The sequence below is a fragment of the Nomascus leucogenys genome, chromosome 7b, assembly GCF_006542625.1.
Source record: "Nomascus leucogenys isolate Asia chromosome 7b, Asia_NLE_v1, whole genome shotgun sequence".
Lineage (NCBI taxonomy): Eukaryota > Metazoa > Chordata > Mammalia > Primates > Hylobatidae > Nomascus > Nomascus leucogenys.
In genome coordinates, this window is record NC_044387.1 from 10,222,901 (window position 1) to 10,237,453 (window position 14,553).

Below are 14,553 nucleotides of genomic sequence, written 5' to 3' on the forward strand. Positions count from 1 at the left end.
AAACTCTAACATCTCTACTGCTCCTGTCTTACCAACTGCCACTCGAAAGTGAAATGGCTCAGCCCTAACTTTCCTCACACTGTGGTAGTCAGTAGCTTCGCTACCCTGATCATCCCCAAGAAAACAGGAAATATTTATTTCACCAAGGATATTCTGCTACGATCTTTCTCATTTTATCATCAAAGTAATGACTTGGTTATTAGATGTCAATTATTCATGACTGGTCCTTGGACGGTGGAGTTACTGGTAACTAAAGTTCCTGCCAGAATCCATTTTTTGGCAAATACAAAATTGCTTCCTGAGGGTCATTTTAAATTTCAACCTCTCCTTTAATAACAAGTATTGAAAAGAATTTGCTTTTTAAGCTTCTGTAAAATCAATTCCTACTTTCCTCTTCCCAGTAGACAATTTCCACCCTCCCCCACCATAGGTTTTAGGCTTTTCATTATCAAGTGACCCTACAGCCACACAAAGCACTATGATGTATCTGGAACGGATAATAATATAGGTAAGTCCACAGTAGTTGATCAAAAAATGCCTTGTCTGTAATTTAATATGGAAGCTGGGCATCACAAACCACTCATTTTCTTGGCCCCAATATAGCTATTTTTGCACAGTGATGTATTCACGGGCAATCATACAGATTTGGTCTTTAAAAATATTTAGAAATTAGGAAAAGGGTACTCAAAAACTTATATAGCCCAGGTATAGTGATTCACACCTGTAATCCTAGCATTCTGGGAGGCTGAGGCTAGGAGTTTGAGACCAACCTAGGCAACATAAGCTAGACTCCGTCTCTAAAAAATAAACGGGAGAAAGGCAGGGCACAGTGGCTCACGCCTGTAATCCCAGCACTTTGGGAGGCCGAGGCGGGTGGATCACGAGGTCAGGAGATCGAGACCATCCTGGCTAACACAGTGAAACCTTGTCTCTACTAAAAATACAAAAAATTGGCCGGACGTGGTGGCGGGCGCCTGTGGTCCCAGCTACTCAGGAGGCTGAGGCAGGAGAATGGCATGAACCCGGAAGGTGGAGACTGCAGTGAGTGGAGATCGTGCCACTGCACTCCAGCCTGGGCAACAGAGCAAGACTCCGTCTCAAAAAAAATAAATAAAAAATGAAAAATAAATGGGAGAAAAAAGGCACTTGTATATGTGCTAACGCAGGTTTGTGTGGCTATTACTAAAGCTCTACTGTTGTACAAGAGGCTTTTACAATTACCTGAGTCTGGTGATATATGCTTCAACTATACTGTTTAACTCTAAAAAGCATACAAATTAAAAACAAAATTACCAAGCTAACCAAAATCTGTGATTTGGAAAATTGAAATCTTAAATTTTATTAATATGAAGTATATTAAAATAATTATGTACGAAAATAGTCTTTAAAAACCATGTCCATATTTAGATAGAACATGTGCACAAACCTGGTTAACGATGGACTTTGTAGCCATCTACAGATCAAAAAAAATAAGAATGACTTTTTTTAGAGCCTAATGCTCAGCTAGTTTGGCTGGTCTACTATACTAATTTATGTACAAATGGCATTTGATAATCATGTGATCCACCACATTTACAATCACCATTAACTGTGAATGTTATGCCTATTTCATGTTTTCTATACCTCGATTCAAAATAAAAGAACCCCCAAAACATCAATCTAATCATTTCTTCCCTGTTTATATAAAGAGTATATATCCATGTCCTCTGTGGAAGCAGTAAGGAAAATGATGAAATATAAAGGAAGAAAATAAAAAATCAATTGTAACTCCCAATCCAGAAATAACCAACCGAACACATGGATATAGTATAATCCATTTTTAAAAATGTGCTAAGGCAGCAATTAGAAAGCATATAAGAGACCTATGTGCAACTTAACTGGTGTCAGAGGTATTGCTTCACATCATCCTGTAACGTGTATGTGGAAGTCATCATATGGAGACAGAACAGACATCCATCATGTGGATGCAACTAATAATTACAAGTTGTATAATTAACGTCCTCCCACAACGTCCTGAGGTGAAGGTCACAGTGACAAGTAAGTGATCACAGAAGTATGGCTATCACTGCTGGGGTTATTGTTGCAAAGGAATTGTGACTCCAAAGTCCTGGTTTTCTCCACAAAAACTACAACAGAGCTATTGTGGGAAGGCAGGCAGGGTCCTGCTGTGCACCCTCAGGCCTGGGAAGGTGAGGAGGCATGATCCTCCCAGCCCTGCCTGTCTTGTTTCTACTGCACAGCCCTTCCCTGGAGGGTTGCCAGATCCAACCCCAGGTGCCACGAAACACTGCTGTGTCTCAGCAATACCCATTCTTCCCAAAGCTTCACTGTCTACTATTTAAAGTTACCCTTCTCTGGGTAATTATTATATTTTACACTTAAAGACACTAGACTTCAAGATGCCATAACGCACAAATACTTAATCATACTAGTTTTGCTATTTTTAAATTAGTAGCTTTATTAAATTGAAAAGATCTCCAAAGTATTACTTATCCAATCTAATGTTTAAAATGGCAAATGCATTAAGTTAGATTGTCTAAGGTACTTATGTAGCCCTTTAACATTTTCCTTAGTTATTAGTTTACTTATTAAATATGAACTTATGATCAAAAATGAGAAGACAAAAAAAAAACAGGTTTAAAATAAAATCCATGTTGAAAAACATGAAGAGAGATGGGTTCTATGGGCTGAAAGATCTAGAACCTACACTTAATATCATTCTGTGCATTCAGTAATCAACAAATTTCCCAAGACAGACAAATGATGCAATAAACTGCAGACCAGGACCAAGGCGAGGCCATAGCCAAGCAGTTATAAATTTGAGAGGCCTCCTTACTTGTCTAGCAGCGAAGTTTTGGGGGTTGAGCCCTGTGCCGATTGCTCCAAGGCTGACGTTGGGTAGTGTGGAACCAGAGGGAGACAGCTTGTAGCTGGGAGAAGGGGAGAAGGGAGAGCAGGGAGCCTCATCCCCAAGGCACCCATCTTGATTGGAGAAAGGCAAAGTCAGCTGAAAAGTAGTAGGAGTTAGCCAATCACAACGAGTGTTGGTTAGTGAAGCAACAGAATGCAGGAAGGGAAAAGAGAGAAACACTAGCAATAAACAAAGTTAGAGTGTATTAGCAATAACCGAGGATGGAATTTGGATCTGATAATAATCTTTACACTTGGCCCAACAGACACCATCTGTCATCTTTGATATAGATTTTTCTTTTCCTCTAAGTTAGTAACACATTCTATCCATTGCATTAAGATAAAAATTGCCAGACACTTTATTTTTATGCATCTAATATTGATTACTCCAGCAATGTGGCTGCTGAAACAGAAGCCAGGCCAATCTTGTGAATATGTTGCTGTCTGGACAGGCAACGACAGTATCAAAACGTGCCAGATTTAAAAATTTTGGTTTTAACTGCTTTCTGAAGACCAGGAACACAGCAAATTGGTATTCTGAATCAAGATATAATTCCCACCATTAGAAATGTTAAACATCAAAACCAATAGGTAGAAACTGCTTGGGTAAATTAGGTAGTTGAGAATTTGAAAAGTATACCACTGTAACTAAACACAGATCGCTAGGGAACTGGGGAAAGATAACAACAGAGTTATCTCAAAACTAGAAGAAGGCAAGGCCTTAGGAGACATGGAATATTTGCACAAAATCCCAAAATTTATTTTGTAGCTGCACAGCAGCGGAAAAAAGAATGCAGAGTGAATTTATCTCTAAAATTTCCACACTTCATGAGTTTCTCAAAACTCAGATTTTCTAATACACACATGCTAAAGACAGATGGTTCTTGCTCTTGCCTAATCACCTGTTGACACCAATGGTTTTCAGGTCACCATGTTAATGCAGGTGATGTTTGTGTTTTGCTCATCTAGTTCAGTAATTCTATGCTTCCTCCAGAATCAGTTATCAAAAGACAAATGGGAACCAAAGCGGTTCTCATGAATTATTATCTTAAACAAAGGACTCAACTCACCTTCTCAAAATAAGGCCCACTATCTGTGGTTCCCATGTCTTTGGAATTAGGTGGACGGAACCCAGATCGATCCTTCCTCATGATATCATTAAAATCCCCGAGATTCATCGCTCGCTTGTCCACATCAAATTTTTTATCTGAAAGGCTTCCTGAAAAGTAGCATAAACAAAGTGAAAATTTCCAGAATCGATGTTTCCCCCATGAACCAAGAGTGACCTGCCCCACTATCCTCATGGGGGTGCCAGGTATGAGCTATTAATATTTCTATTTCTCGGGATGAGACGAGACAAACTCTCATTGGTCCAGGCTGCTGGTGTTTGTCCCTGGAACACACATGGGTCCTTTTTATTTATTTATTTATTTATTTATTTATTTTTAAAAAACAAAACAAAACATTTATCTGTTGTAGTTTGTTTTCCATGGAAGACTGAAAGAGCCTTAGGGATAACCTGGCAAAAATCTGGCTAAGAAAACATTTAGACTGGATACTGATGTGTTTGATGAACACATCTTGCTCATAAATTCAAATGTCCTCAGGGAGAGAAGTTGTCTGTTTTTGCTATTTTAGCATCATCTAGATAAATGGTCTGGGTGAAACACAGTTACAAGGAATAAAAAGATCAAAGAGGCACAGTGGTTGCCTTAAAATTTAGAACTTAAGAGTTGAACACAGAAGATGTGTCCACGTTACCTACACGGTGCAATTTCCCAGGTGCCATAACTATACCACTTTTCTTTCGCAACTCTATAAATGTGCTGTCGTCTGCTGACATAACCAGTGCCCCCCCAGGAAACTTATGTTTTAATTATTCTTGTATTTAGAAATATCACAGATCAAAGACTACCTACTTCCTTTACTACCCAGAATTATTTTCATTTCTTTTTAGTTTGATTATTTTTAAGTTCCTCAGGGTGATCAAGAGCATTACTATGAAAACCCCACAGACTAGTGGCTAACACTGCTTCCACTCCAGCTGCAATGTGAGAGTTTGTCAATAATGAAGCATCCTGGTAAAGACAGGACTGGCAACTTGAGGGCCACATCTGGCACATAGTTTGTTTGGCCCCATAGAGCATTTTAAGAGACCCGAATTAGTTCTGATATTTAAAAATCGGGGCTGGGTACAGTGGTTCACACCTGCAATCCCAGCACTTTGGGAAGACGAGGAAGGTGGATCACTTGAGGTCAGGAGTTCGAGACCAGCCTGGCCAACATGTCACAACCCCGTCTCTACTAAAAATACAAAAATTAGCTGTGCATGGCAGCACACACCTGTGATCCCAGCTACTCGGGAGACTCAGGTGGGAAAAACCGCTTGAACCTGGGAGGCAGAGGTTGCAGTGAGCAGAAATCACACCACTGCACTCCAGCCAGGTTGACACAGCAAGAGTCTGTCTCAAAAAATCAATCAATAAATACAAAAATCATAATGCCAGTATATATCTGAATTTCTGGCCTCTCCTGAAAGACTTGTCATAGCTCAGCCTGGATTCCTCCAGAGCAGCAACTGCTAGGAGCCATGCAAGGCAGATTCTTCCAGGTGGATTCTCCACAGTTAACCCGTGGCCACCTCGTCCCAGGTTTTTTTTTTTTTTTTTTTTTTTTTTGGGACTGAGTCTCGCTGTTGCCAGGCTGGAGTGCAGTGGCACAATCTCGGCTCACTGCAACCTCCGCCTCCTGGGCTCATGCCATTCTCCTGCCTCAGCCTCCAGAGTTGCTGGGACTACAGGTGCGCGCCACCACGCTCAGCTAATTTTTGTGTTTTTAGTAGAGATGGGGTTTCACCATGTAGGCCAGGATGGTCTCGATCTCTTGACCTCGTAATCCACCCGCCTCGGCCTCCCAAAGTGCTGGGATTACAGGTGTGAGCCACCATGCCCGGCCTCGTCCCAGGTTCTTATACCTGGCACACATCACTCATTTACATTCTTTGCTGACTCCTGCAGTCATCTGAGTTTTCTATCCCTACCCAGTGTCTAGCACAGTACCTTAACAAAGAGTAAGTGCTCAGTCAATGTCTAATGAACTGCACCCACCCCTACTCAAATTGGGCAGGAGATGCCAAAAGGACATTGTAACACTGATACACTCCATTCTTTTCAGCGGAGTGATACACACCTACAGACAAATCCATTTTGCTGCTTGGATTATCTTCAGTCTGACTCTGAAAAATAAAGAACAGATGAGAGAGAATTAAGGATGCACATCTTTGAATCAAAGAAGTGGCATTATTCACTTGAGAGCCACATCTTACTACTGGCACTATAGAAGGTTCTCTGAAATGAACTTAATGGTAATGAAGACATTAACATTTTTAATATGCTAGCTTGATTGCTGTTTGGGCCTATATTCCTACAATTCAGTTTTCACATACAGTTAGTCTCAATAAGTCTACAAAGAGAGCAACAGATAAACAGCTGCCTGAAGAAATAAACCCCCGTCCTTAAGTTCTAGTCAGGCCAGGATCAAATTCCGTGAGTGGCCGCCAAATAATGACAACTTCTTCTCGTGACTTGTCAAGTCATCAAACCTTCAACTGTGCAGCCAAGTCAAGTCATTTGTCTTTTGGCAACCAGGGACAGGGTGTCCCCACAACATTCCCGAGAGATAAAGAAATCAGAAATTCTACAAGAATTCTCTATGTAATTAGTCCCAGTATAGTTTTTCTAGTTTATCATTGCCTTTTAAAAAAATTGTAATATGAAAACTAGTACAGTAATGTGGTCGGAAACAATTGTATAAATTTTAAATGCCTCTTTCTTCTCTATCCTCCTAAGGAAAAGGACACAATCACTACAAATTTAAAAGCCATAACCTTTAAATGTTGGAGTATGTCATTAAGAATAAGAAGAGAAATATTACTTAACTCAAAAGATCCAGAACATTGCTTAACTAGTTTTTAAATCTGTAATTTTGTACTGTATGTGGCAGTTGTCTTAAAATTTGTATTAATATTAAACCTAAAAGTTGGGATACATTATACATTTGAAAAAAATAAAACTTACCAGCAATCCCATATTTGAAAACTGTTTGGCAAGAGGATTCATCCATGAATCATTGTTTCCTCCTTTGAGTGAGCACTACAGAAATGAAACACGGAACCTCAGAACCAAATAATTTATTTCGGCCTCCTGAGTTTTATTAATACAGACTGAAAATGTAGACTTGAGTTTACCTTTTTAAATCCTATTTCTCTTTAACTAAAATTATGTTGATATTTTATGTTAGTTAAATTGATTAATAAGCCCTAGTTATATCTATGTTTTCATTTTTATAAAATTTACTGCACTGAACCAGAAGTAACTGGAAAAATACATGCTCAGCTGGTACTTTTGTTTTTAAATAGAAAGAAGTCTGATATGATTTTCTAAAATAGAAGTTTTGCACTCCACTACTTTCACTTTCATTAGGCTGCTCTCCTCGTAACCCTAACTGGTTTATGTTAGGAGAAAACAGTTTGATGTCAGTGCATGTCATTTGGAAAGGAGCCTATTTAAACTAGGCATTATGAGGAACTCATAGTGCTTCCTTTGTTTGTTTCACAGCATAAAAGACATTGGTCCTGGTGGTAAAGAAACCTAGTGGAAGACACCATTGCTGATCTCCTGGGCAAAGTAGGGCACAGGTAGGTTTTAATTTTTTAATGGGACAAACTAGTTTCTCCCCTGAACAAGGCACTGACCACGAGCTCCACTTTCACTTCTGTGAGGGGTAACTATGAGGAGGATTGGGTGGGGTGGGGCTTTGTGCACTTGTGTATTTCACAGGTGAAAATTCTCTATGTTGTGATGATAGCTATCTTTTTTTTTTTTTTTTTCTGTCACCCAGGCTAGAGTGCAGTGGCACCATCCCGACTCACTGCAAGCTTTGCCTCCCAGGCTCACGCCATTCTCCTGCCTCAGCCTCCCGAGTAGCTGGGACTACAGGCACCCGCAACCATGCCTGGCTAATTTTTTGTAGTTTTAGTAGAGATGGGGTTTAACCATGCTAGCCAGGATGGTCTCCATCTCCTGACCTCCTGATCCGCCTGCCTCGGCCTCCCAAAGTGCTGGGATTACAGGTGTGAGCCACCGCGCCCAGCCCGTGATGGTAGTTATCAAATCAATTTTATTATCCTTGAAAGAGACAAAGTACTTAAGTTTAGTACACGTTTTTTTGGTGTGTGTGTGGGGGGCGGTTTTTTTTTTTTTTGAGACTGAGTTTCGCTCTTGTCACCCAAGCTGGAGTGCAATGGCGCAATCTCGGCTCACTGCAACCTCCACCTCCTGGGTTCAAGCAATTCTCCTGCCTCAGCCTCCCAAGTAGCTGGGATTGCAGGTGCCTGCCACCACACCCAGCTAATTTTTGTAGTTTTAGTAGAGACAGGGTTTCGCCATGTTGGCCAGGCTGGTCTTGAACTCTTGACCTCAGGTGATTCACCTGCCTCAGCCTCCCAAAGTGCTGGGATTACAGGCATGAGCCACTGCAGCCAGCTAGTACAGGTTTTAAGGTCAAAAAAGCCCTCACTAGAGGGAGGGGGGAATGGGGAGTTACTGTTTAATAGGTACAGAGGTCAGTTTTGTAAGATGGAGAGTTCTGTGGATAGATGGCGGTAAATGGCAGCATAAGTATGTGAATATACTTACTGCCACTGAACTGTACACTTAAAAATGTACGCTATGGTAAATTATATGTTATATGTATTTTATCACAATTTTTAAAAAGATGCCCTTGGTATGAAAAGTCAGAATCACTGGTACCGGGGCTGAAAGAGTCAATTCCCAATTAACTTAATTAATTAAATCTTGGTTGTCACCCTAGTGGGGTATTTATTAGTCCCTTTCAATCAGTTAATTTAGTCTCGTTGTTAATTTGTAAATAACCAAAAGAAAGCCAAAATCACACTAGACAACCTAAGAGTGCAAGGAATCCTGAAAAGTTTGCTGAATAATTCCTTCTGTGACTAGACTAAAGAAATAAGAGCTCTTAATAGAAGAAAAACCATAAGTGACTGCTTAAGAAAAACATCTCTAAACAGAAACAAACTGTATTCTTATGCTATAAAAGAGTTGTCTACAAAATTAGTGTCCTATAGGCAAAGGGCAAAGGGATGAAGGCCCAATCCTCAGACATGGGAAGACCTCTAAGATGGCATCTGGTATTTGAAACGTGGGAGAATATTAGCTGTGAACCATTTAATAGGGTGCCAAGACTCTCATGTTGAAGTTGAGTATTGGATGCCCATTTCTTATTTCCACTATTTTATTTGTCAAATGAAAATCTGGAATTGAAAAAAGAGAGGGTCTGCCAAGACACTGGTTCAGGCTCAAAGACTACTGTTCTAGATTGAAAACCAAAGTCCTCATCAAACTGTGATGAGGACTTTCACACAGAAGGTGAAAGGTTTAGTACACAACCTGGTATATGATGTAGAGAAATCATCTAGCTGCTAGGCTGGGCGCGGAGGCTCACGCCTGTAATCCCAGCACTTTGGCAGGCCGAGGTGGACGGATCACGAGGTCAGGAGATCGAGACCATCCTGGCTAACACGGTGAAACCCCGTCTCTACTAAAAATTCAAAAAATTAGCCAGGCGTGGTGGCAGGCGCCTGTAGTCCCAGCTACTCGGGAGGTTGAGGCAGGAGAATGGTGTGAACCTGGGAGGCAGAGCTTGCCAGTGAGCTGAGACTGCACCACTGCACTCCAGCCTGGGCAACAGAGCAAGACTCTGTCTCAAAAAAAAAGGAGAAATCGTTTAGCTGCTATAGCAGACAAGTACACACTGGTATTTCATTTGTCGGGAGAAGGGTTCTGGGTCTTGGAATTTCCGAAATCAGATAAAATCAAGACGTGCTGATCACCACGGGAGAAGCCAGCATTATCCTCCTTTGGATTCCCTCCTACATATCTATGGGGATTTACTGGAAGGACTTCTCTGGCTTTAGAATGCAAAAGCATTTATAAAGTATGCCTTGAGAGCCTCCAACAGATTATTATAACGTGAAAACTAAAAATGAAAAATATCTCGTATCTTTGAAAACTTCATTTTACCCACAGCAACAGCTTTATAGTTCAAGGTTTCAAGGTCATGGGAAAGGAAGACGGTAAAAGGGAAGTAGTTATTTGTTTGGAAGAAAATATTTTTCCCCTTTCTTAAGACCTTGAGTACCCCAGTTGCCTCGTATCTTTCATTTAAAAATCCTCAGTTCTGGCAAGGCATGGTAACTCATGCCTGTAATCCCAGCACCTTGGAAGGACAAGGCAGGAGGATTGAGCCCAGGAGTTTGAGACCATCCTGGCAACATGGCAAAACCCTGTCTCTATTAAAAAATACAAAATTTAGCCAGGTGTGGTGATAGTTTCAGCTACTAGGGAGGCTGAGGTGGGAGGACTGCTTGAGCCCAGGAGGTTGTGCAGTGAGTCGTGATTGTCCCACTGCACTCCAGCCTGGGTGACAGAGGGAGAACTTGTCTCAAAACAAAAACAAACAAAACAAAACCTCAGTTCTGCCTTCTCAGAGCGAATGAGCAAGCCCGAACATTTCTAAAGCAGGCTACCTTCATTTGTTTCTTTCCTCCTTGTCCCCAGCTTGCTGAGTTGTGGGAGGAAGCACTGCCCTGAGAGCCAGCGGTGTTCCAGACTCCTCCGTCCTCCTCCTCTTCCCAGCTGGGATGGCGAGTTCCTGTGACTGGCCCGTCACTCTCCCCCCAGCCGTCTTGCATAGATTTGGAATCTTTAAGGAAAGAATGAATTAACTCTTTGCAACAGCTATAAAAAACAATCATCAGAATAATAATTCCTTGCAGATGCAGCATTTAAGTGTCTTTGTAATTTTACCTACTCCATCTACATGGCAAGGCAAATATTATTACTCATTTTTTAGAGAGCAGGAAACTAAAACCCATAAAGCTTCAATGATACACAGAAAGTTAACAAACCATAGAATCAAGACCTCCTGATTTATGGATCAATGCTTTTTCCCTTGCACCAAGTTGGACAGGAATTTCAAAACTGAAAAGAACTTATCACAACATTCCTGGCAAGAAATTTCACATCTCAATTAAGAGAAATCTGTTCCTCTTAATGAACATGGTTTACCGTAGCCCTAGTTTCATCCTCCGTTCAGTAATTACTTTATATACAACGGACACTATAAATACGAGGTATGATAAAGGACAACTGTCTAGCTTGCTTGGGGTGAAGCAGAGACGAACAGAACACGAAAAGGGGGAAAAATTTTTGTAAGATTTTGAATATCACAATTATGGTGAAAGAAGAAAAATTCACATATAGCCATGGAAATCTAAAATGTATTAGAACGACATACTTGAAATGTATTAGATACTAAAGAGGCAAAGAATATATATGTAGTGGTTTTGAAAAGACAGAAGGAAAAAATGTGGAGGATAAGGAGAGGAAGGGAGAAAGGAAAGCAGAGAGAAATCCAAGAGGCTTTAATGTTTGAGGAAGTGGGACATCAGTATCCCATCCTAAACAAAGATCTTTAATTTGAAGACTGGAATAAGTCCTTAATTCCCTCCGAAAATACTGTACAGAATCAAAACATACTTTGCAGTAATAATACTGTACAAAATGATGAAAGAAAAGGAAACACATTCTCTTGCCTGGAAACTTCCATCTGCACCTCTACTTTCCCACATGACAGGACATTTATGAAAGTCTTCTGATTTGTACATAGCTTTATATGAAGAGTTTAAGGGCAGAAAATTGGCTCTTCCAAGCCTTTCCTTGAAGGACAGCTGCCACCCTGTAGGATCAGGCCTATGATAGACAAGTAGGTTCAGGCCAAGTACATAAGGCACTGGGCAATTAATTTCTTCTAACTGTGGCATCTCATCCCCCAGCAAGGCCCAGGTGAATCTGACAGTCTCCCAGTGGGGTTCATTGTAGCCAGAGGAAGGGGCTGTCTGTACACAAGGGGGAGGGTTGGGATGCTCCTCTTCCTGCTGCTGGAAGTGCTGCTGATAACCAGGACTGCTGCCTCTGTATACAGGATTATAAATTTATATAATACCATATTTATGATTTATATTATACAAGCATAGGCTTTATACCATCCACTGACAAGCAACACGAGTTAAAAACCCAATATAAATAACACACTGACCCCTTTAGAAGAATGAAGACATGCAAGTGAACCTTTCTTTTAGAGAGACAAGCTAAACTTCTAACAAATGTTTCTTATAGAAAAGATAAGAGAGGTCTAATTTTTAATCACAGGATTCATAACATCAAATTTAAGACAGGCTAGAGAAGATCACAGGGTAACTGTCTCCATCAACTGGTAGACTATGATGGTTTAGCCCTTTCTTCCGCACATTACACATTTAACTTACCCACAGAAAGGATGTGTGCTATAACTACAGATGATCCTGAAGAGTAGAAGACATTTTTAGAATCTTAGGAAAAGTGGTTTTGTGATAGAAGAGAGGTGATCCTGAGGTTGGGAAAGACACATGAAAATCCTGAATATACTGCTAAAGGATCTCTTTGTGCCCAGGGTCTGATTAACATCTTCCTACAGCATTTTGGATCTATTTCAAGTCTACTAGATTACATTTCCCATGATGATATGACTGATTTCACAATAGAAATAATGATAAAAACAAAATTTTCATAAAGCTAGCTATTTTAATGAGGTCGAGGAGATTCATGATTTTTAAAATGTAGTCAAATTACTATGTATACACATGTGTGATTTCCAGAATAGAGCTAATATCATATTCCCTTATGTGGCACTTTAAGAGTCCTGAATATAATGTGATAAACTTAACAGAATTTATCTTGTTTGAATTTTGGTCATTCCAGAAATGTTCATTATTTAGTCAAAAGATAATCCCTTAAATCTGCTGCTATATGGTAGAAAAGAGACGTTGCAACATTTTTAAGAAAGTTACAAAAATAAGTGGAAACAGGTACTTGAATTTAGGAACAGTCAATGAGACATTCCATAGCCTCCGTCCATAGAGTTCTGCTCATTACTGTGACCACACATCTCCAGCTGGATCAAATACAGCTTAGGTTTTAGATTTTCAATGATTCTGAATATGTGTGACGTTCTTCATTTAAAAAATTGAAGTGAAATTTATGCCAGGTTCAAAAAATCTGAAATGCTCTTATGTGGAAGAAGAGACAAAAGCAAAGGAAGGTGCAGAAGGATGAAGTCACTGGGCAGCACAGATCGTGTTCCACATTAAAAGCCAGGAACTCGTTTTAAATTATACTAACAAATGAGTTGAAATGCAAGCTAGATATGGTGAGCACATAGTCACTGGGCTAAAAGAGCATCACATCAAAATTACAATTCTGTCCAGATACTAAATTTACAACAAAATTAACTTACGATTTTTAATTCACCTTAAACATTTTAAGGAACACCAAGCCAAGCCACAGCTGTTTGCTATTAACTAATTATTTAACACTCAAGGTCCTGAATCTCACTGAATCAACAGTTTAAAACTAAACAGCCCTCACAAAACGTCAGATTCTCAAATCTGACATTTGACAAACATTTAACAAAGAATCCCGGCAGGGCACGGTGGCTCATGCCTGTAGTCCCAGGACTTTGGGAGGCCAAGGCGGGCAGATCACGAGGACAGGAGTTCAAGACCAGCCTGACCAACATGGAGAAACCCCATCTCTAATAAAAATATAAAAATTAGCCAGGCGTGGTGGCAGGCGCCTGTAATCCCAGCTACTCGGGAGGCTGAGGCAGGAGAATCGCTTGAAGCTGGAAAGCAGAGGTTGTAGGGAGCCGAAATTGTACCACTGCACTCCAGCCTGGGTGGATAAGAGTGAACCTCCATCTCAATTAAAAAAAAAAAAAAAGGATCCCTCAAAAATGAAAAGCTTCACACTTACTAGGCTTCATGGCATTGGGAGCGTTGGCGGGCGTGTTCCCCCAGCCTGTGGTCGATGCTCCTGTATCATCCATCTCGCCCCACCCAGGACTGCTTTCATTTGGCTCACCCCAAGCGGAAGTACCATTATCTGGAGCAGGTGGTGTGCTTTTGCTCCAGACTATAAAGAAAGGAAATGTCTCTAAGAATCATTTGTTAAATGAGATGCCATAATATCCAGTGGGGTGAAGGTGGAAGGAACAGGCATGCCTATATTCTGTTGGTAGAAATGTAAATAGATTCAACTTTCATGTGAAGGGCATTTGGCAATGCTACTTTTTAAAAAATCCGATGCACATTAAAACTTTTGACCCAGTAACTCCACTGCCAGGATTTTTTTTTTTTTTTTTTCGAGACAGAGTCTTGCTCTGTCACCGAGGCTGGAGTGCAATGGCGTGGTCTTGGCTCACGGCAACCTCCACCTCCCAGGTTCAAGCGATTCTCCTGCCTCGGCCTCCCGAGTAGTCGAGATTACAGGCATGTGCCACCATACCCAGCTAACTTTTGTATTTTTTTTTTTTAAGTAGAGACAAGGTTTCACCATGTTGGCCAGGCTGGCCTCAAACTCCTGACCTTGTGATCTGCCTGGCTCGGCCTCCCAAAGTGCTGGGATTACAGGCATGAGCCACCATGCCCAGCCTGCCAGAAAATTATACCATAAATATACTTGTAAA

At 40.7% G+C, this 14,553-nt stretch overlaps 1 protein-coding gene across 4 annotated transcripts in view; it reads right to left on the minus strand.

The window, feature by feature from the left end:
* TNRC6B (trinucleotide repeat containing adaptor 6B) overlaps nt 1–14,553 on the minus strand; it is a 284,827-nt gene that overhangs the window by 43,442 nt on the left and 226,832 nt on the right. For 2 of the 4 annotated variants that reach the window (XM_030815502.1, XM_030815503.1), the window contains 6 exons: nt 13,842–14,000; nt 10,517–10,692; nt 6,987–7,061; nt 6,100–6,145; nt 3,981–4,129; nt 2,837–3,007 (listed from right to left, as the gene is read on the minus strand). In XM_030815502.1, the coding sequence (XP_030671362.1) occupies nt 2,837–3,007; nt 3,981–4,129; nt 6,100–6,145; nt 6,987–7,061; nt 10,517–10,692; nt 13,842–14,000 (776 nt within the window). The remainder of the gene's footprint in view (nt 1–2,836; nt 3,008–3,980; nt 4,130–6,099; nt 6,146–6,986; nt 7,062–10,516; nt 10,693–13,841; nt 14,001–14,553) is intronic. The other 2 variants (XM_030815504.1, XM_030815505.1) reach the window with 2 other exon arrangements.